Here is a 22,570-nt window from a genome sequence, read left to right as displayed (position 1 = left end):
GGAAATGGCTGGAGGCTGCGTTTAATCACCAATGGTCAATGATTTAATTAATTACGTCTACATAATGAAGTCTCTATAAAAATCCAAAAGGGACTGATTACAGAAGGGACGGGTTGGGGGAATCGGTGAAAAGGGAAAGAGGAATATAGTCAATAACATTGTGATAAGTTTACATGGTGACAGATGATCACCAGAATTAGTGGGGTGATCACACTGTGAGGTACAAAATGTCAAATCACTGTATTGCACACCTGAAACTAATATAGCCAATATAAGATTGTATAGCAACTAAACTTAAATAAAAGAATAAGTTTAAAAAAAAAATTAGAAAAAATAGGAAATCAAAAACATTTATTTATGGATACATCGTTATATGGTAAAAATGTAAACAAGTAATTACCATACAACTGAGGATAAGGATGGCCTCTGATCAGAAGGACAGCATTGTAAACAGAAGGGAACATAAAGTTCTGGGGGACTGGCAATGTTCAATCTCTTTACCTTCATGTTGAGTTACGCAGGTACTGTAAGTTGTAGTCTAATATTTTGTGTGCTTTTCTGTAAGTGATATTTTGCAGTAATGTAGCTGTAGGAAAAGGAGCTTTGCTGGAAAAGTACTTGAAGCAAATACGACAAAGACAGAGTTAATATCTTTATGTCAAAAGTTCATGCTTAAATAAGTAGAAAAGAAGCAAAGTACAAAAAGTTTATATAATGTGCCGTTTTTTGTATAAGAAGGGGAAATAAGAAAATATCTATTCATGTGTGCAAAATAAATACAGTACAGGTAAACTAGAGATTAATTAGGTTGGTTACTTTGCGGGGATGGGTAGGAATGACGTGGAAAAGACAGAAGAAATGAATAGGGCAGGGGATGAAGGGGTATGATACTTAGAATCTTTTTTGACAGTTCTGACATTTAGAACCAAGTTGACATCTCACATGCCCCCAAACAATACAATAAGAAGCAAATGAAGCAAACAATCTAATAAGTGAGTAATGTAACCACACTGAAGAGAGAGAGAAAAATAACCAAAGTAATTTCTAAACACAATATCTAAACTATGTATCTTCAAGCTAAACATAGGAAGAAATAAGCAAATTCTGAACTCTAATTAGGGATCTCTTTTTGGCAGAGGTATAGGTTAGTGATTCTAAAACTACTTTGATATTATAGGATTAAGCAAGTAAATAAAAATACTGTGGATAACAGGAACCAAAATTCTCATCAAGGTGAGAATTACACATATAGAACAGAGTCAACCCTGTGGTGTTGGACTGGAATTGGTGGTATGAGTATAAATTGATGGCTTTTAATGAACATAAATATACGAGTGGGGATGTATGTGTATTCACTTATATCTAAGTATGTATCTATTTCTTAACTCTGTCAGCTGAGAGGGCCTAGAAGCAATGACACCCCAGTAGCAAACAAATATGCCTCGCACAAATATCCTGATTTCCAAATGCATTCTCTACCAAAAGGAACTAGGGACCTTAGAGACATGGCTGATTCCAGATTTGGGAAGAACCTGGAATATCCTACTGTGCCCAAATGTAAAGAAAATGCACAATGAATGACAGGGTCATCTCAAAAGGACATAGGAATCAACTTGAAGGGGCTCCCATTGGCCCAAGCTGGGACAATTTGAGCATCAATATAAGTAATACTAGTAAAGAAATATAACTCACCGAGTAAAATAAGAATCTAGAAGTCCAAAATGATATAAATAAATAAGAAAGGGAGAAAGGAAAGCTCTCATCTTTATAGCAAAAAGTCAACTAATAGACATAGAAGAATGCTGGAATCAGAAACATCACCATTTGGCAACCATCATATGCAGGCAAGAATTATCAATGGATGCTAACTAGTAGGTGAAAGTTTGAGGAATAACAGGGTATTTACAGAACCTCTAACTATTTCCCCCACAAGATACCTCTAAATTACAAAAGAAAAAATAGAAACTTTATAGTAGAGTAACCTGACAGACACTACTTTAACCAAGTACAGTTAACATCACCAGAAAAGAGGCAAGTTAATAGCATGTGCCTCCACAAGCATCTTTTCCATGTTATTCCTGACAGAAGTGTGTGAGGTGAATTAAATCATGACAATATATCAAAGAAAACTTACAAACATTCAACAAAATAACTGGCCTAAATTCTTTAAATATCAAGTCATGAAAAACAAGAACTATTCCAGATTAAAGCAGACTAAAGAGACAGTACAACAAAATCCAATGCGTAATTCAGGATATTCTTTTGCTGTAAATGACATTCCTGCCACCTCTGGTAAGATATGAGTAAGGCTTACAGATTAGGTAATGGTATCATACCAGTTTAATTTTGATAACTGTATGGCCTTGATTTTAGGAAATACACACAAAAGTACTTAGGGGAAATGGGCATCACATCTGCAATTGGCTCTTGATCCAAAAGTAAAAGGTGTACATATACATGTGTATCATATATATACATAGAGAGAGAGAGGAAAACAGCAACTGATGGCAAGAGTTAGATATGGGGGAGAGGACAGAAAAAGATTAAAGAATAAAACAAATATGGAAAAATGTTAACATATGAGGAATTTAGGCAAAAGGCGTCTGTGTGTGTGTGTGTGTGTGTGTATATATATGTAGAAATTCTTCATACTATTTTTACACTTTTCTGTAAGCCTGAATTATGTCAAAATAAAAAGCTGAAAGAAAAATCTTACACAATACAAAAAATCAGACATTTCATAAATGCAAAAGTCGAAGATGAGCGATTATTCAACCAGTTACAATAATAAAAAAACATTTTTTGCTTCTTAATTAACACTAAAAACATAAAATGACATAGTGATAGTAAAATTCTGGAGGGCCTGGAATTTTCATACTTTGCTGTTTAAGTGACAACTGGTCCAAACCTTTTGAGAAAAATAACTTGGAAATATCGCCTAGGAGCAAAGTACAGATTCTGGTGATTCTACCACTGGAACTCTATCCTAAGGAAATAAATACTAAATATTGAAAAGTCATTATAGGTAAATGTAAATCAACAGCCTTATTTAAAATAATGCAAACAGGGGAAAACCTAAGTAGAACACAGGAAAAATTTAAGAAACCATACACTCACAGGAATTATTCTGTCATTAAAATAATCTATAAAAACTAAGTAAATGTGGAGAAGTGCTTACAACAAACATAATACTATGATAAAGTAAAATTATATGAACAGAATAACTACAAGCTTTGGTTTCTAAAATATCTATACACAGAAAACGACAAAGAACATTCACAAAACTGTTATAGTATTTGTAGGGTGATGGTATAGGTGAGTGAGGTTTTTTCCATTTCTTTATCATTCAAATTGTTAGTAATTTTATTATTTTAATTTTGAGAGATATGCAACTCAAAGAGAAAATAACCTTAGTTACTACTTTTAACATTAATCCTTTGTGTTTACAAAGTGTACCTGGAAATATTTCAGAGAGAAAATTAACGGGGGGAAATCATGATAAAGGAATTTAGACAAATATCTTTATTTGGTTTTAAACATATATAAACAGTACACATGTGAGGGAGGGAGGGGGCTGCTCAAGTCCTGCAGGGGAAAGGTTACAAAAGATACATACAAATATCCATGTGGAAAGCATGAGGGTCCTTATATCCTTTCTTAAAAAACAAGCACATTCTGTACAAAGGAGAGAGTTGTGACAAAGAATTTTAAAGCTCGAGAGCCTGCCACAGTAATGAGGTGTAATAATGGACAGAAGTCTTGCAGGCTTCTCTCCTGGTCCAATACTCACTGAAGTCTCATTCGTTTCTCAGGGGGACCTTTAGCGCTCACTGTCTGCTGGATGTTCTTTGTGGTCTCCTTCTCCTCACATTTGACAGCTTCTGGTGCAGGTTCTGTGTCTTTCTTTGTCTGATCCACTACCCATCAAAAGCAGATATGTTTTGGAGGGGAAGAAGGACGGAAGGACGAGATCCATTTAGAAAACATTAATGTGAATAGCTCAGACTCTTTCCAATTCATTTAGAACTGCTTATCTCAAGTTCTAAATTTAGCTGTTTCATCAGGCAGGTGTATAGGAACCCATTTACAACCCAGAAACATAACGCAAGCAAATTTGTAATACTAGACAAAAACACATGCCATTTAAATAAGATATTATACACGATTATTTCAACCCAGTTCAATGGATAGTTCAATATCTCTTCTCTTTTCAATGATGAACCTGAAGACCCTTTTCCACACTGAAACTTGAATCAACAACTTCAAATCATCTCAGTTTTTCCACCCCTTCCTAATTCCTACTCTTCCCATTCTGATTCATCTTTTAAGTACTAATATCACTACCACAAAAGCACCATCTTTTGGCAGTTCGGCAAATCTCAAACGTTAGAAGAAACAAACTACAATCAGAGAGCCTAGAAGGACAAAATGACAGTAGCTCATCTCACATGCTATCGTTGATGCTGAGTTAAACAGGCTGTTTGGTCTTACTTCAAGTTTAACAAGAATATCAGATGAACCGTACCTGGGACAGGCTTTTCTCCAGACTTTTGCTGTAATTAAAAAAAAAGAAAACAAAGGAGAGGGAGGAGGGAGAAGTAGAAGGAAACAGGGCAGGTTAGCAAAGTTTTCTTCTTGACTTTATAATTCTTATTAAAATTACACCTTCATTCAAATTACATTATAAATGACTTCATGAAGACAAACCATGTACATACAATAAAAAATAAATTTAGCATTTTCTACTTCCTTTTCACCTGTTCCAGAAAAGACAAATCTAAAACTAGAACAAGAGAGTCAGACATAACCCCTGAACACCTACAAAGCCCTCTGCCTCTGCATCCAGGCTACGCTGATTTACAAATATCAGCTAAGTAGAATCCAATGGAAGGGAAAATGGAGCCTTTCAAGACTTTAGAGATTTTTCTGCTTAGGGGATATCAGCCAGAAAAAAAGTAGAATGAAGTTTGGATGACCAGTCTGACTTTTAAAGTTGGCAGGTATGGGAAGCACAGAGGAAAAAGAGGTATTTTTTTATGAACATAAGCTTTCTGATGAGTATACTATTAAAAAGCAAACTGCAGAGGGAAAAAATGATGGGGGCACCAGGAGCCAGGAACAAGGTCAGATCCTTCATTTTGTACAGCAGTTCTTTTACTCAACTGAGTTCTGTTGTCTCCCTTTTCCTATTACTCAAGTTAAATGCTTTAAAACACTTTCCTCCTCTTCCTTCCTCCACAAGGTTCACAGCCTACACCGTACCCTCAGCTGATAACTCTACCTCTTATGTTAAACCAGAAAAGTCGCCCTGGCCACATGGCTCAGTTGGTTGGAGCATCATTCCATTCACCAAAAAGGCTGTAGGTTTTATTCCTGGTCAGGACACATACCTAGGTTGAGGGTTTGATTCCAAGTTGGGGCGCATACAGGAAGCAACTAATCAATGTTTCTCTCTCTCCCTTCCTCACTCTCTACAAATCAATGAAAGTATATCCTCAGGTGAAGATTAATGACGCAAGTCCCCTTCCATCTACCTACCTTCAAACTTATTACACCTTTACATACATACATACATACACACATATGCATACATATAAAGACTGGGTAAAAAGTAGGTTTACAGCTGTGAGCACCACAAACAGAGTTTATTCTTGTATTATTATTTGTTATTGTATTGAACAATTATAAACCTACCTAGTTTGTTGAGCATTTTTATCACAAAAGGGTGGTAAATTTTTTCAAATGCTTTTTCTGCATCTATTGAGATCACAGTATGATTTTCATCCTTTATTCTGATAATATGGTGTATGTATCACATTGACTTATTTTAGTATGTTGAACTATCCTTGCATCCCAGGGATAAATCCCACTTGATTATGACGTGTGCTGTGGGATTCAGTTTGTTAGTATTTCACTAAGGATTTTTGCATCTATATTCACCAGGGATACAGGACTAGTTTTCTTGTAGTATCTTTGTCTTTGGTATTAGAATAATGTGGGCCTCATTAAATGAATTTGGAAGTGTTCCTTCCTCTTTAGTTTTTTGAAGGGTTTGGAAGAATTGGTGTTCTCTTTAAACATTTGGTAGAATTCACCTGTGAAGTCACCTGGTGGTAGACTTTTGTTTCTTGGGAGGTTTGTGATTACTGATTCAGTCCCCTTCTTTGTTTTTGATCTGTTCTGATTTCCTATTTCTTCATGACTCAGTCTTGGTAGGTTATATGTTTCTAGGAGTTTCTTCTAGGTTGTTCAATTTGTTGGCATATAATTACTTATAGTAGTCTCATCTCTTACGATTTTGTTTCTGTGACACCAGCTGTAATGTTTCCTCTTTCATTTCTAATTTTACTTGAGTCTTCTCTCTTTTTTTATTTGTCTAACTAAAAGTCTATCAATTTTGTTTACCTTTTAAAAAACACCAACTTAGTTTCACTGATTTTTTTCTACTGTTCCTTAGTCTCTATTCATTTATTTTTTGCTCTAATCTTTATTATATTTTTCCTTCTGCTAACTCATATGTGGAAATTAAACAACACATTCCTGAACAACCAATGGGTCAAAAAAAAAATCAAATGGGAAATTAGAAATTATCTGGAGAGAAATGAAAATGAAAACACAGCATACCAAAACTTATGGGATGCAGCAAAAGCAGTACTCAGAGGGAAGCTTATAGTGATAAATGCCTATATTAAAAAGGAAAAGTTCTCAAATAAACAATCTAACTTTATACCTCAAGGAACTAGGAAAATACATTAAGGACTTTCTGGTTTCTGAGTATATGTTCATTAACACTCATACTTCTTCTTTTGCATGTTCTAGTCCCATTTTCTATATCAGCATTGTCCAAAAGAAACATAACGTGAGCCACAATTACAAATTATATATGTAATTTAAAATTTTCCAGTAGTCACATTTTCACAAACATTTTATATTTTAAAACAAATATATCTGAAATATTATCATTTCAACATATAACAAATATTTTAAATTATTAATAAGATATTTTACATTTTTTCTTACCAAGTCTTTGATCCCAGTATGTATTTTACACATATATCATAACTCAATTTGGACTAGCCATGTTTCAAATACTCATTAGTCACATGTGCCTGATGGCTACTGTACTGTGCAGGTCTAGGTGTTCTTCCCCCAGTCTCCCCAGTATATACTATACAGGACTCACTGGATAAATGATCAACCATACCTAACTTCTTACACTCTATAGTGATTACTGATCATCCTACACACAGCTATAATTCATTTATTCATCAAACACTGTTTCATCTTCATGTAATCATGAGATTTCTCTTAACTGGCTTTCCTGTCCTGAGTTCCAACTGTGTCCTCTGTTCCCTTCACTACCACATCACCATTCCAATAGCATATATCTCTTACAGAGTGAAGTCGGGAAAGGGGAAAAGGAAGGCTGTTCTAAAGTCATCTCATGGTGTGAAAAATCTCATTTAATCTAAAATTACCCTTAAAAAATCTCTTAATTAGGCCCCCCACAAGAAAAGCAGTGCATATGACCTTATGTATACACAGCCTTGTAAAGGGTCCATAAGAAATGAGACTAACCATGAGAATAACATGTTCACATATTCCATCTCATACCTATTTCACTTCAAAAGTTCATTTAGTAGAATGGCAGGTGGATTTGCAATTGCTATTGGAACACCCCCAAAATAACATAATGGCATTCATAAAACTTAAACAGCATTATGATGTAACTCTTACTATTACTCCTGCCTCCTCCATTTATAATGGCAAACCTTCTGCATCAAATGTTGTTCTTTTTGTTACAAAAGTTTTAACTATTCTGTCATTTTTAGATATCTACTACATCAGGCTGGAAGTGAGCACATAGAGTAAAAACAGCATGAGGTTCAGGTTCTAATTTTGTTATTATCTATGACATTTTTGGCAACACTTTGAATGAGAATATTATCTATATGTAGTCCTCACAGTGTGTTGAAATTCAATGAGAAATTAAACTTAAGAGCACAGAACAGTGTTACTTCCATTCCTTTTACCTGCTTTCTCCATTAAGTCTTTGAAAACCTCTCCTTTGATTCAGAGATCATTTTTTAACTAATGAGGAAAATCAGTATTTTTAGGTCACATCTGAAACAGTTCTCAATTAAAAATAAATATACCAGCCCTGGCTGGGTGGCAGTTGGTTAGAGAGTCATCCCAAAGCTAATCATTGGTCAGGGCACATACAAGAAGCAACCAGCGAACACATGAATGAGTGGAACAACAAATCGATGTTTCTCTCTCCCTTTCTCTCTCTCTCTAAAAATCAATAAAAATAATTTTTAAAAGTAGAAATAAATGTGCCAGGAAACAGTATCAAATCAAAATTACCACATACATTCTTATTACCTGCACAAATTTGGGTGGAAATTTTTGTCTGAGGTCTAGGAGTAAAGCATCCACACGTTGTCTCTGGAAAATAGAGCTTGGTTCTTCCTTCCTTTTGGTTTTAGGTTTAACTTTATCTATTAAAATATGAAGACCAAATCAAAACACTGCCTAGTTTGGTGTTTTATATTTTACAAATCTTTGTCCACCATGAATATACTCAAACTTCATTATTTTTTATGGCTGCTAGTTCAAACATAATCCTCCAAATAAGTCAAACGGAGCATATACACAGAAGTGTTCCAACTCTCCCTCTTAAATGAAATTAACATTCTAACATTTAAAAAGCTGATGTCACCCTGGCTGGTATGGCTCAGTTGGTTAGAGCATCATAAGGTGCAAAGGTTTCGGGCTCGATCCCTGGCAGGAGGCATGGAATGCAGGAGGCAGCCAATCAATCGATGTTTTACTCTCTTATCAATGTTTCTCTCTCTCTCCTCCTCTCCCTTCCTCTCTCTCTAAAAATCAATAAAAATATTTTTAAAATAAATAAATAAAAGGTACCTTTTAAAGAAGATACTTTAGTTTTAGTATATAAGCATGGATAGAAAAAAGAATTTTAAGGCTAAAGTTTTCCATAATTACTGAAATCGTAATCCAGATTATTTGTTTGAAATTATCTTGTGTATATTTTAAGTGTATTAAATGGTCTTTTCCCATGAAACATAGTTAAGTGCAAATGGAAAATGCAACTTTCACAAACTCCCCAAGTTACCATCCTCAATTATGAAGACTATAATTCACTGAAAAAACAAAACAAAAAAACAGGACAAACCAAACAGAAGATCCTAAAGACAAGAAAGAAAAGAACTTACAAGAGAAATTCTGAAATTAATGACATAGAATTTCCCCAGAGGGGTTGTATATTATGGGGACTGTCTCTAAATGAAGAGTTCCAGATAAGTTCTACTCCAAATATTTCATTAGGATAGGGGCAAAGAGCTCATAGGAGAACCTTATTTAACTGATGTAAACTTTCCTACATCTAATGTTACAGCCTACAACCACTATTAAGAATAAATGTAACTGTATATAAGAGACCACTCATGCCACAAGTCTGAATTCTATTTGAAGGCTACTTTTCCATTAGTAATTTATTCTGAATTCCTTTCTCAGAGAAGGAAATACAGAATACAGGTACACTGCTATAGACACACTTCTAGTATTTATTGGTAAAATATGGTATAGAACAAGTAGCAGATTAGCAGCTATGAAAACCAGGGAACCTGGCATCACAACAGGTGATAACATGGAAAGATCAGAAAACAGACTGGCCACCTGGGGATACAGCTCTAAGAGCAGCTCTCCTAGTTTTAAGACTGGGAGATTCAGGTTCCTGATTTCAATATGACTCTAGTTAGGAAGCAAGAAATACCATGATTACCTCATCACTGATTTTCTCTGCATGTTCCAAATATTAAAAAACTTGAATGCACTTATCAAAGATTACCACTTACCTATGAAGAATCTTCCTAAGGAGAAGTAAAACACACCTAGAAATTGTCAGTTGCTGTTTGCCCAAAGCAGGGGTAGGGAACCTTTTTTCTGCCAAGGGCCATTTGGATATTTATAACATCATTCACAGGCCATACAAAATTATCAACTTAAAAATTAGCTATGTCAGTTAATATTTGACAAAGGAGGCAAAAGCATACAATGGAGTAAAGACAGTCTCTTCAGTAAGTGGTGCTGGGTAAATTGGACAGCTACATGCAAAAAAATGAAACTAGACCACCAACTTTCACCATACACAAAAATAAACTCAAAATGGATAAAAGACTTAAACATAAGTCACAGAACCATAAAAATCCTGGAAGAAAACATCGGCAGTAAAGTCACAGAATCCCACGTAGTGGAATTTTCACTGATACACCTCCTAGTGCAAGAGAAACGAAAGAAAAAATAAACATATGGGACTACATCAAACTAAAAAGCTGCTGCACAGCAAAAGAAAACAGCCTCAAAATACAAAGGAACCCCATAGTCTGAGAAAACGTATTTGTCAAGGATGAATCTGATAAGGGGCTAATTTCCAAAGTGTACAAAGAACTCATACTACTCAGCAAGAGGAAGACAAACAACCCAATTAAGAAATGGGCAAAGGACCTGAATAGACCCTTCTTCAAAAAGGACACACAGATGGCCCAGAGACACATGAGAAAATGCTCAACGTCGATAATCATCAGAGAGATGGAAATTAAAACCACAATGAGGTATCACTTCACACCTGTAAGAATGGCTGCCATCAACAAATCAACAAACAACATGTGCTGGCGAGGGTGTGGAGAAAGGGGAACCCTAGCACACTGCTGGTGGGAATGTAGATTGGTGCAGCCACTATGGAAAACAGCCTGGAGTTCCCTCAAAAAATTAAAAATGGAGCTGCCTTTTGACCCAGTGATCCCACTTTTAGGAATATATCCTAAGAATCCTGAAACAATAATCAGAAAGAATATATACACCCCTATGTTCATAGCAGCAATATTTACAATAGCTAAGATCTGGAAACAGCCCGCTTGCCCATCAGTAGATGAGTGGATAAAAAAGCTGTGAGACACCATGGAATACTATGCAGCTATAAAGAAGAAGGATCTCATACCCTTTGGGACAGTATGGAGGGACCTGGAGAATATTATGCTAAGCGAAATAAGCCAGGCAGAGAAAGACAAACATCACATGATCTCGCTTATACGTGGAATCTAAAGAACTTAATAAACTGATGAACAGAATAGATTCAATGACATGGAAGCATAGATGAGACTGACAAACATCAGAGGGATGGAGGAGGGCGGGTGGGTGGAGGAGGAGAGATTAACCAAAGAATTTATATGCATATATGCACAACCCAAGGACACAGACAATGGTGGGGAGAGGGACTAGGGAGGGAGGGGGGTGGGATGGGGTGGAATGGGTCATTGGGGAGAAAAAGGGACATCTGCAATATTTTAAACAAAAATAAACAAAAATTAGCTATGAAAAAAGTTCCTAGATTTACTGAATTTCAAGTCTGCCTGTGGTTGCCTTGGCAGGGCCAGATCAAATGATTTCATGGGCCATATACGGCTCACAGGACAGACGTTCCCCACCCCTGCAGTAAAGAAAACAGCTTCATTCTCAGAGTACTAAAAAATGTTTTTGGAGGGTCTAGGTGTCCTACCTACCTTGCTCTTCATGATCTTTGAAGTGCCACCAATACCCTTTGGAAGGATGGTATCGACAGTATGACATAGCTTCATCAAAAGCTGACTGAATGCCATGCACGGCAGTAAGCTTATAAAAAGAAAATGAATTCTGAATTTCTCATTTGATCAACCAAAATTTCCAAAGTAAATACAAAATATTACATTTGCAAAGGCAGTAATTTTCTGTTTTTCAGAACTTGAATTTCTATATAGCTGGGGCTGTGATATATACTTTTGTTATTACTATTATCATTATTATTGTTATTTTTAAATCCTCACCCAAAACATCAACCAGGTGCCTCCCATATGCACCTCGCCCAGGAATCGAACTCGCAATCTTTCAGTACATGGGATGACACTCCAACCAGCTGAGCCACCTGGCCAGGGCTATGGTAAATACTTTTAATATGGAGTTGGCCCACAGTAACAATGCTCAAAACATTCTAATAATCAACACTTTATACTAACATACACAAGGAGCTGCTGTTTGATTCTTGAAAGCAAGGTAGCTCAAGTAAAACTTTTCTTTAGTGTTTAAAGAATGTGAAGACACTTACCACTCTTGAGTTTATAACTGATCCCAAGTCCGGTGCCTGATAGATCACTCCAGCAATGATATAATAATCAGCCAGTGGGATAACTAAAGAATTGGGAGGAGGAGAAAAACAATGGTCTATGAATACAGCTATGTATGCAAACTACTAAATAGATTTTCATTAAAAGAACTAAAATTTGACATTTTTCCATATTAAAACTTAAGGCAGGGCCTGGCAATTCCTATTTTTATAAAATAAAGTTATAGTAGAAAACAGCCACACCCATTCATTTACATTAATATCTACAGCTGCTATGGCAGTAGTTGAGCAATCAGAGAGCCCATGAGCCTCACAAAGGCTAAAATATTTATTCTGTGGAGCTTCACAGAAAAAATTTTGCCAACTCTTGCCCTAGAGCAGTACTTCTCCAACTTTAACACACATCTGAATCACCTGAGTATCTTGTTAAAATCAGATTCTTACTCAGTAGGCACAGTGCATTTCTAACAAGTTCCCAAGTGATCCAATGCTACTGTCAGTCAACCACACTTTGGGGAGTAAGACCTTAGAGCAAGAGGGATTAGGGCCCAGGGTAAAGATATCAGATGTGCTGAACTTGCCTCTGTGCCCCCGTCCTGGGTCCTAAGGAATAAAACAGCTGCTAGTGAGGCTGGTACCACCTTGTAATAGCTTCTATACCTTGAACCCTCTCACCATGGGAATTTTATCCCTGGTTTTGCCTTTGTTCCAAGGTTCTCTTTTTTTAATACTCACCTTAGGATATTTTCATTGACTTTTAGCGAGGGGAAGGGAAAGAGGTACTAGCCCCAACAGGGATCAAACCCAAAACCTAGGTATGTGCCCTGACCGGAGTTGAACCCACAACCTTTCTGTGTATAGGAGGAAGCTCCAACCCACTGAACCACACTGGCCAGGACTAAGGTTCTCTTTTTCTCTGGGTAGAAACTCTAGACTTTTAAACTAAATATAAATTCTTGCCCAGCCGGGCGTGGCTCAGCGGTTGAGCATCGACCTAGGATCCAGGAGATCAGGGTTCGATTCCCGGTCAGGGCACATGCCCAGGTCAGCCAATCAATGACTCTCTCATCGTTGATGTTTCTACCTCTCTCTCTCCCTCTCCTTTCCTCTCTCTGAAATCAATAAAGATATGTTAAAAAAAATAAATAAATAAACTAAATATAAATTCCTGACTTTGGAAGTACAACTTTTTTAACAAGTCATTCTGTGGAATCAATAGAAGGGTTGTTATTAAATGTCTTGATGAGAGTATTTAATTAGGAGATGTAGCTGGTCATCTTCGGAAATAGGTGTTATTTGAGTCAAGTAACTCTTTGATTCAAAATCAAATCTGAATTCTCTACTCTTCAGTGTGATTTCTAAGGCAAGTTTATGTTTGGTAGTATAACCCAGGTAAGGCTTTTGGCTGAATGTGTCAATGAAGATTTTCAACTGACCTTCTATGAATTTGGTGCAATTGCACCTAACACGTAGTTTGTAACAGAATTAAACTCAGTGGACTGAGATGAAAAAAAAAGGTTACTTGGGATGCTCAAGGTTCAGTTGGAATTCCAACAATTGTGCTCACAGGAAGAGGTGGTTTCAACATAGCGAGTTGCTCTGTTAGTGCTTGCAGAGTTGTCTTTCGGCATTCTGGAAGACCCCTGGTGTCAAAGCATGTGACTAGTGGAACTTGGCTTTTGAAATGTTTCCTAAGTGACAAAACTATGCCTGCTATACCAGTCTGCCTAGACAATGTGTACAAAAAATATGATTGATTTCCTTCTAAGGGTGTGGAATTTTAGCAGGCATAAGATGTCTACATGCTTAGCCCTCAATAAAAATTCCGGACTCAGAGTCTCAAATGGACTTACCTGAGCAGAAATATACACATGAGACTGCATTTCACTGCTGGAGAGTGTACTTGGTGTGGCCCCTCACAGGAGGGAAAGAAAAGGAAGCTTACATATGGATTCCTACAGACCCCACTTGATATGGCTTTTCCCCTTATTGATCTGACTGTGTATCCTTACTGTATTGCATAACAAATCTTACACATGACTATATGCTGAGTCTGCTGAGTGCCCCTAGTAAAGCAATGAACATGTACGTTGTCTTAGGGATGCCCAAAAGAGAACCTGATAAGGCAAATAAACAAAAAAACTGTACAGCTCACAAAGTAAATAAATCATGGTATTTTAAGAAGAAAACAATGGCTGAAGTTTATACATTTTACCTTGGGTAGGGGACTGCCGCTGTTGCTTCCGAATGATAAAAAGAATGGGCTCTTGAGCATGTAAAAGGATGTATTCCACTCCAACCATCTGACTGAATGAAAACAGAACACAGACATTCAGAGATCTATAAATGCCCTAACAAAATATTCAGTAGAACATTCAAATTATTATATAAAAGTACAACAACACTGTAAGTAGAATTAACACTGCCTGTGTTTGATACTAAAACCTAGCTGTTTCATAAAACTGGCTATTTTCCGAGATAGTGAAATAAAAATAAAATAAGATTTGGTTTTTAAACAGCAAAACTTCCTTACAAAAATTCATGATGAACATAAATTTTCATCATGAAAGTACTCTGATGAGCATGTTTCAAAAAAGGCAACCAAAATGCTTCCTGACCTAGGAGATCTACAAATATATGTAAAATATAAAAATATACATGAACACTATTCATGCCTTGACTGTATATGTCAACTACATATTCTATCCAACTAAATATATTTTGCTATTTAGAAAATATCAAAAAACTTATCCTTGCCCCGATGTATTTTTGATCTGACAGATTATGTTTAAAAGTAATAAGTTGTCACCGGGCCAGGTGTGGCTCAGTGGTTAAGCATCAACCTAGGATCCAGGAGTTCGCTGTTCAATTCCTGGTGAGGGCACGTGCCCAGGTTGCGGGCTCGATCCCCGGTGAGGGGTGTGCCAGAGGAAGCCGATCAATGACTCTCTCATCATTGATGTTTCTATCTCTCTCTCTCCCTCTCCTTTGCTCTCTCTGAAATCTATAAAGATATATATATTTTTAAAAAATAAGTTGTCTTAATAGTTATAAATATTTATCTCATAGCAAAAGCTATTTAAAATACCACAGAAATTTAATTTCATGAATTCCCCCTAATGTTTAGCTGACAGATTTTTAAAAAAAGACTATTACATACTTACTTCAGAAACTTTTATAACAGTAATAAACTCTTAACATCCTAAGTCTGAAGAATCTTACTTTGCATTTGTTTGACTAAAATTTTATTTTCTTTGTATACAAAGAGAGATCTACTATAAACCTACCAAAGACATTAACATGTAAAAGAGACAGTAAGTATAGTAACAAGGTTGAGAATAACAGTTGCATTGCTAAAATCACTCATCAGATCTACATCTAAACCTCATAGCTGTATTTTAACTGGACAGTAATATATGAAGTTATACAGAAAAGACTTCCTCAGCAACAAGTGACTACTAATAATTCCTTTGCCCATCAAAATTTGTTACAAACCCAAACAAAACTCCAGTTCTTCCAAAACTTCTACTCTGTACTTCATGATCCACAGCTTGAAAGAATTGTTCACTGCAGAATCTCTAGTTGGCAAAGATGCCACCTTCTTACAATAACTTACTTTAAGTGTTCTAATGTTAGTCTCTGCATTTTGACCACTTCATTATTACATGTTCTGTCATAAAAAGGATTACTTCTTTCTGAAAAGTAATCCAGGACACTTCCACTGTTCAAAATGGGGATCCATGAACTGTCAACCCAAGAGATTCCCAGCAGATTATCTATAGGAAACAAAATGATAAAAAATGAGAAAAGAGAAAAAAATCTAATCCTACAAATATTATGTATCTAATGCTGTAGGCACTATGAATAGAAGACATCAAACCTAACTTACATACTCTCAGTCTAACAGAAGAGACAAGTACACAAGAAAGCAATGATGACTCTACATGATAAGTGCTATAATAAAAGTATGAATAAATTTGATATAAGAGCATAGTGGAGGGAGCAGAATACCTTACCTGAGGGAACTGGAATGATTTTTCATGGGATGAGGGTTTTAGCACTATATGTTAAAGAATAAATAGAGGATCATCCAGGAAAAAGAGGAGCAAAGTAATTCTAAGCAGAGAGAATGCATATACAAAGGTGGGAAAATACAAAAGTATATTATGTTTAAAGAATAATTTGAGCCCTTGCTGGGTTTGCTCAGTGGTTAGAGCATCGGCCCTCTGACTGAAGGGTCTCAGGTTCAATTCTGGTCAAGCGCATGTACCTTGGTTGCAGGCTCTATCCAGGTGCGTTTGAGAGGCAACCAATCGATGTGTCTCTCTTACATCAATGTTTCTCTCTTTCTCCCTTCCTCTGAAAAGCAATGGAAAAAATATCCTCAGGTGAAGATAATAAAAAAAAGAAGAATTTGATCGGGTGGAGGAGTGATAGGATTGGAAATCTAGAGGTATTTCAAATAATTGGAAATCCTAAGTTTTTATATGTTGGCAACTAATTCAAAAGTTTTCAAATAACATGCATGCCAAAGAAAACACATCCAGAGCCACCAGTTTGCAACCTCCCACTTAGGGACAGAGAAATAAATTAGGAAGTTGCTATTATAAATGAGATAATAATGATGCTAAAGTTAAAGGGCATATGAGAAGAATGCCCTTAATTACAGCCATACAATTTCATATTTTAGAATAGAATTAAATTTGAAATTTTTCAAAATGCACAAAGAAAAAAACACACATGGTAAATAGAGCTAGATACCTTTAATTAATGAGCTTTTATTAGTTACTGGCTGCAATGATGTTTCATACCATTGACTGTACTAAATCCCACTAGCTGTGAGTCATAAACATCAAAATGCCCATGTAATGCTAATTGAAGAACCTCGCCTATACTGTAATTGCTTCTGGCATCTTTGAAGAAGTCAGACCTAATCCAAGGTGACAAGCAGTGCCAAACAAAATGAATCAAGTGAGAAAAAGTAACTGTATAAAGGTAAAACATGCTGTGTGCATTATAAAACCAAGGAAACAAATAATCAGTATAGACCATTAAGATGGTTCATCATAAATGGATCATGCCATAACCAAATATTTAACGGGCCAGAAAATAAAAAGACAGATTTTCTAATGAAAAGCAACTAAGGATAATCATTATTCTCAGCTTTAAGCACTACAGCCCACTTATTAAAGTAGTTATGCTTAAAGCAACTTTGTTATAAATTTCTTTATTTCCTTAGGAATGATTATATAAAAGCATTTGTAAAGGACAATTTTAGGTTTCTTTCTCACAAACATAATGGAAACTTGCTACTAAATATGGTGTCATAATAAGTTATTGACAATAAATTGTTAAAATATTACAGTTCATTTCCAGAGAGAGAGTAATCTGCAGGAATAAACAAATGTTTAGTGAAAAATCTACCTACCAACAATATTGGCTAGTCAATAGATAGGGGCATGAGGTGATGAGGACCTAGTGGAAGGCAATGGCAATGCATAGGAAGGTAAGGAGCAAGTCACCAATTATCTCTCCAACCTCATCTCCTTCCTGCCACCTTTTTCACTGTCTCACCCATTCCTGCCTCTTTGCTGCTCCTCTAACACACCAGGCATGTTCCCATCTTAGAGACTTTGAAATGACTCTAACATATCCAAATAAAAAGTAAAACGTTGTGAAAGCTAAAATCTGAAAATAGTCTGAACTAAATGTTTTTCTCTTTTATTTAGTAGCAAGGGAGCATGTTGACATAGCCCCAAAACAGCTCTCTAACAATCAGCAAGTGATAAAATCAGGCACTGGAAACCTAACTTATGATGAAAGACAAATATGTAAGAGCATTATCCAGGAATGCTGAAGATCACTGGACATTTTGAATAACTATAAAACGAGAATATATTTGTAATACATGTGCTAGGCTCTACTTTCTTTAATATAGAAAAAGGAATCACAAACACTTCCCTTTAAAAATCAAGTATATATAGCCTTGGACAGGTAGCTCAGTTGATTAGAGGGTTGTCCCGATACACCAAGGTTGCAAGTTTGTTTGATCCCTGGTCAGGGCACATACAAAAATCAACCAATGAATGCGTAAATAAGTGGAACAACAAATTTCTCTCTCAAATCAATAAAAATCAAGTATATACAAACAAAAAACCCTACATGGAAATGATCTGGAGCATATTATAGTTAAGTATCTTTTGTTTTTTTTGGTTAATCTTCACCTAAGGACACTTTTTTCCATTGATTTTGATAGAGAGTGGGGGGTAGGAGGGACAGGCAGACATCGGATGTGAGATAACACATCAATGGGCTGCCTCCCAAAGATGCCTGGTGGGGGCTGGAACCTGCAACCCAGGTGCATGCCCTAGACCGGAATTGAACCTGGATGCTTTCCTGTGGTGTCGGAGCTCCAATCACTGAGCCACACAGGCCAGAGGTATAGTTAAACATATTTTAAGGAAAGCCCTTTTTCTTTAATATGCTGGGGGTTAGGGTTGAATCTCAGCTTGCACCTAAGTACAAAAATTCACACTTTCTTTAAGGGAAAGTACCACAAAGTTTCAAACAGAAATAAAGAGATTTTCCTTACAAGGGTAGGAAGTGTTGTGGGAGACATCACCACAATAAAAGATAAACATTAATCATTCGCCCCTGGCCCTTGTGGCTCAATGACTGGCGCACCTGCCAGCTCAGGGAAGAAGGGTAGGGGTTCAATTCTGGTCAAGGGCATGTACTGGGTTGCCGGTTCCATCCCTGGCCCTGGTGGGCTGCATGTGGGAGACAACTAATCCATGTGTCTCACATCAATGTTTCTCTCTCCCCCTCCCTCTCCTCCACTCTCTGTAAAAATCAATGGAAAAAATAACCTCAGGTGAGGATTAACAACAACAAACAACAAACAATCTCGGGGGCTCTCTCACTCCACTGATTTTTTCCTGGGAACTTCCAAGATCCCTCCTCCCAACCTGGAGGAACCTGATCTGTTTAGAACTAGGTTCTCATCTTCAGCTATTTTTCAATCTCCCTTCTGATTCACTCTTGGAATAACAGAGCACAATTCCCAGTTTTGATTTGTTGTTGTTTTTCAAATTCACTGAAACGGATGTGTGTAGGTGGGCTGAGAAGAGAATATATGGTTTAATGCTGCACGACATCAAGCAGCAATGAAGGTAATGCGTCTCCATATATTTATTCAGTGACTCAATTATTTGAGAACCTTGAAAGTTCAGCTGTGAAAAAGAAACGACCCTTGCCCTAATTGTTGAGTGTTCAATGGAAGGTACCGCTGACTCAAAAATAAAACTTACAGAAGAAAACGTTAGGGATTCAGGCTCAGGGAAGCGAAGGGCACGACGACAGAAACAAAGCAGCCACAACGCCAAGTCCCAAGAGATGAATCAAACCACGTCGGTTCATTACCCCACCTCCCACTCTGCCCAAAGGCCTTCCTTCGCCCGGGTAGAAAAGACCCAATACTTCCTGTAGAAACATATGTGTAAAACAATACTGCAGGCTTGAGGGCTCAAAGCCCAGAGCTTTTACCAATCCCTTCATTTCGACACTTGTGAAAGACGCCAAGGAACAGGTAAAAACTAAGCCGATTAAAGCCTTGGGTCGTCCACAGAAAAAGAGCTTGGAGACATCACAAAGGAACCTGAACTTTGCCCCCACGAGCTATAAAGCCCCAAACCAGACCTCAATCAAGAAACAAAGGCTAACAGCACAGATTACCTCGGATATCCACCGCCGCCATAATTCCTAAAGCGTTCGCGGGTTCTCCTTCCGGCGCAGAGAAAACGTAACAACTATGACGACGGAAGCAGCCGGTTGCAAATCCCGGGGACCGTGAGGAGAAACGCAAAGAGGGGAGGACCCTGCGGACCTAGAAGAGGGCAGGGAAGGGGAAGTGGCCCGCAGCACAGAGGCACCGCTAGGAGGTACGAGGGGCGGAGACGAGAGGGACCGGGCCCCAAGGAGAGACTGGGCTTGGGGAGAGGGGCGGTGCTGGGAGGTGGGGCTGGGCCGAAGGGGAGGGGCTGGGCTTGTGGGAGGAGAGGGCGGGGTTGGGAGATGGGGCGGGGCGGGGCTTGAGGTGGACCGAGGCCGGGAGAGGAGGGGCGGACCGGGGAGGTGGAGGGGGCGGGGAGGAGAGAGGCAGGGCTGGGAGGTGGAGCTGGGCGGAAGGAGAGAGGCTGGGCTTGGGGGAGGAGAGGGGAGGGACTGGGAGACGGGGCGGGGCGGGGCTTGAGGTGGACAGGGGCCGGGAGAGGAGGGGCCGACCTGGGAGGTGAAGGGGGCGGGGCGGACCTGGGAGGTGGAAGGGGCGGGGAGGAGAGAGGCGGGGCTGGGAGGTGGAGCTGGGCGGAAGGAGAGGGGCTGGGCATGGGGGAGGAGAGGGGCGGGGTTGGGAAGATAGAGAGGGGCGGGGCTGGGAGATGGAGAGGGGCGGGGCTTGAGGTGGACCGGGGCTGGAAGAGGAGGGGCGGACTTGGGAGGTGGGGAGCGGCGAGGAGAGGGAGGGCGAGAGGAAGACGAGTCGCGCGGGAAGGAGGCCGGGTGTACTAGTGAAAAAACAATTTTGGAGACCGAGGCAAAAGAAGCTGAGCGAGTACTGCCTACGCCCACCATTGAGAGATTCGAGGATTCGACCTTAATTAACTGGGATCGTTTTAAAAAACCAAATTTTGATTATGCAGACCTGGGGGCGGGGGGCATCTTCAATTTTAAAAGCGTCCTCAGGCGTACCCAACGAGCTGTCAGATTTAGAACCTACTGGCCATTTTATTTTTTACCTCCCCTCAAGGGTGAGGATGGGACTGGACTAAGGGACAAGAATTTTAAAGTCATTAGCTTTTATGTCACTTGAACCCATTAAAAGCCTAAACCCGTTAAGTAAATGTATTAGATGCATGTGAGACAAAAATTTCACAAGACAGGAAATGCTTCCGAAGTAAAATATTAACAAAAGTAAAAGAAGGGGAATAACCTTGAATCTCTGTAAGGACCTGGTATCTGCATTCCAGGTAATCTGGGGCAGGTCTCAAGATTCCAGGGCGGGAATAATTCTATGGTATAGAGAAGCCATAGAAAGAGTCTCAAGAAAGCCTCAAAAATTCTCAAGTTCCAGCGTGGCCCCATAAAAAGCAAAATGATATCTGCAAGCAAGACAAATACCTAGAAGAGAATCCCAAAGTCTGAAGGAGCCCTCTGTACAGCTGAGAGGAGGGTGCTTACAGTATCTTTCTTCACAATTTAGGCACTATGAAGGCTCCCCAGAATTTAACCACAATCCAGGAGCAAGAGGAGAGGACAACGAATTGATTGGGATTTCCCACTGAATAGACTGGGAATGCAAAATTTTTAAATCTAGGTGTAATAAAAATATATTGCTTGTTACACTTCAATTTTTAAACTTTATTCCTCTCAGGAATTTTATACCTGAGATGGGATGGAATGTATGTAATGAATGTCCCAACAAAGTATGCATGTGCACAGAGCAGTTTTAAAAAAACATTTTTCCAGGAGGAAATTTTCAGGAGGCCCTGGGAGAAAGGAGATAGAGAGGGCATTCCAAAAAGGGAAACATCATGTGTAAAACAGAAGTGTAAAACATTAAGCTTTTTGTTTTGTTTTGTTACTTTTGTTTTCTTGTGTTTTTATGAGGAGAAAAGGAGATTAGGAAGAAAAGCCATAGAACAAGGATTTGTAGATAAGTACATGTTAAACCTGGCAAGCCAGACCTGAGAGCTCAGCCTTTAACTTACAGGCAGTGGGAGAAATGTGTTTGGCCTTCCATTTTAGAAAGCTTATTCAGGGAGAACGAGTTGGAGGAGTTTATAGAACTCAAATCAGGGAGTCAGTTTAGGATACTATTGCAAACTAAATGATGTCAATACTCATACAAAGGCTGTGGTAACTGAGGGAAGAGAAATGATTGCAGACATTTAGGAGATAGCATCAAAAGAGAATTAGTGACTAATAGATGCGCCTAATGTGGTAGAGAAAGGAAATAAAAAATGATTCCCAAGATACTGATTTATAAAGCTAAGTGCCATTAATCAGATTAAGAATAAAGTAAGTGAGTAGATGGGGGGATAAAAGGTAATGACTTAGTTTTAAACATGTCCATGTTGTGCCTGAAGTGTCTGCAGGACATTCTGTACACTACGATTTCTCAGCCTTTGCACTATCGACATTTTGGGTCGGATAATTCTTTGCTAGAGGTATGGGATCTGTCTTTTATATTGTAGGATGTTTAGCAGCATTCCTGGCTTCTACCCACTAGGTGCTGTTAGCAGCCCCCCTCCCAGTTATGACAACCAAAAATATCTCCAGACATTGCTAAATATCTCCCCAGGTGGTGGGGGCAAAACTGCCCTCAGTTTG

General features: G+C 38.2%; 1 protein-coding gene across 2 annotated transcripts; it reads right to left on the bottom strand.

Annotated features, from left to right (window-relative positions):
* Window positions 1–334: 334 nt before the first annotated feature.
* MED6 (mediator complex subunit 6) lies at window positions 335–20,076 on the bottom strand. Of its 2 annotated transcripts, none has more exons than XM_016211897.2 (8): window positions 19,916–20,072; window positions 15,798–15,957; window positions 14,397–14,488; window positions 12,164–12,246; window positions 11,586–11,694; window positions 8,386–8,501; window positions 4,526–4,553; window positions 335–3,917 (listed from the first exon to the last, which is right to left on the bottom strand). In XM_016211897.2, the coding sequence occupies exons 1-8, from the start codon at window positions 19,935–19,937 to the stop codon at window positions 3,787–3,789; spliced, it is 741 nt and encodes a 246-aa protein (XP_016067383.1). In that variant the 5' UTR covers window positions 19,938–20,072; the 3' UTR covers window positions 335–3,786. The 2 variants fall into 2 exon arrangements, with proteins under 2 accessions (XP_016067383.1, XP_016067384.2); XM_016211898.2 differs by having other exon boundaries at window positions 3,829–3,917; window positions 4,449–4,553; window positions 19,916–20,076.
* Window positions 20,077–22,570: the final 2,494 nt, after the last annotated feature.

Source organism: Miniopterus natalensis, chromosome 1, assembly GCF_054644295.1.
Source record: "Miniopterus natalensis isolate mMinNat1 chromosome 1, mMinNat1.hap1, whole genome shotgun sequence".
Lineage (NCBI taxonomy): Eukaryota > Metazoa > Chordata > Mammalia > Chiroptera > Miniopteridae > Miniopterus > Miniopterus natalensis.
Note: the sequence above shows the minus strand (reverse complement) of the source record. Positions and strands in the feature narration are given on the sequence as shown.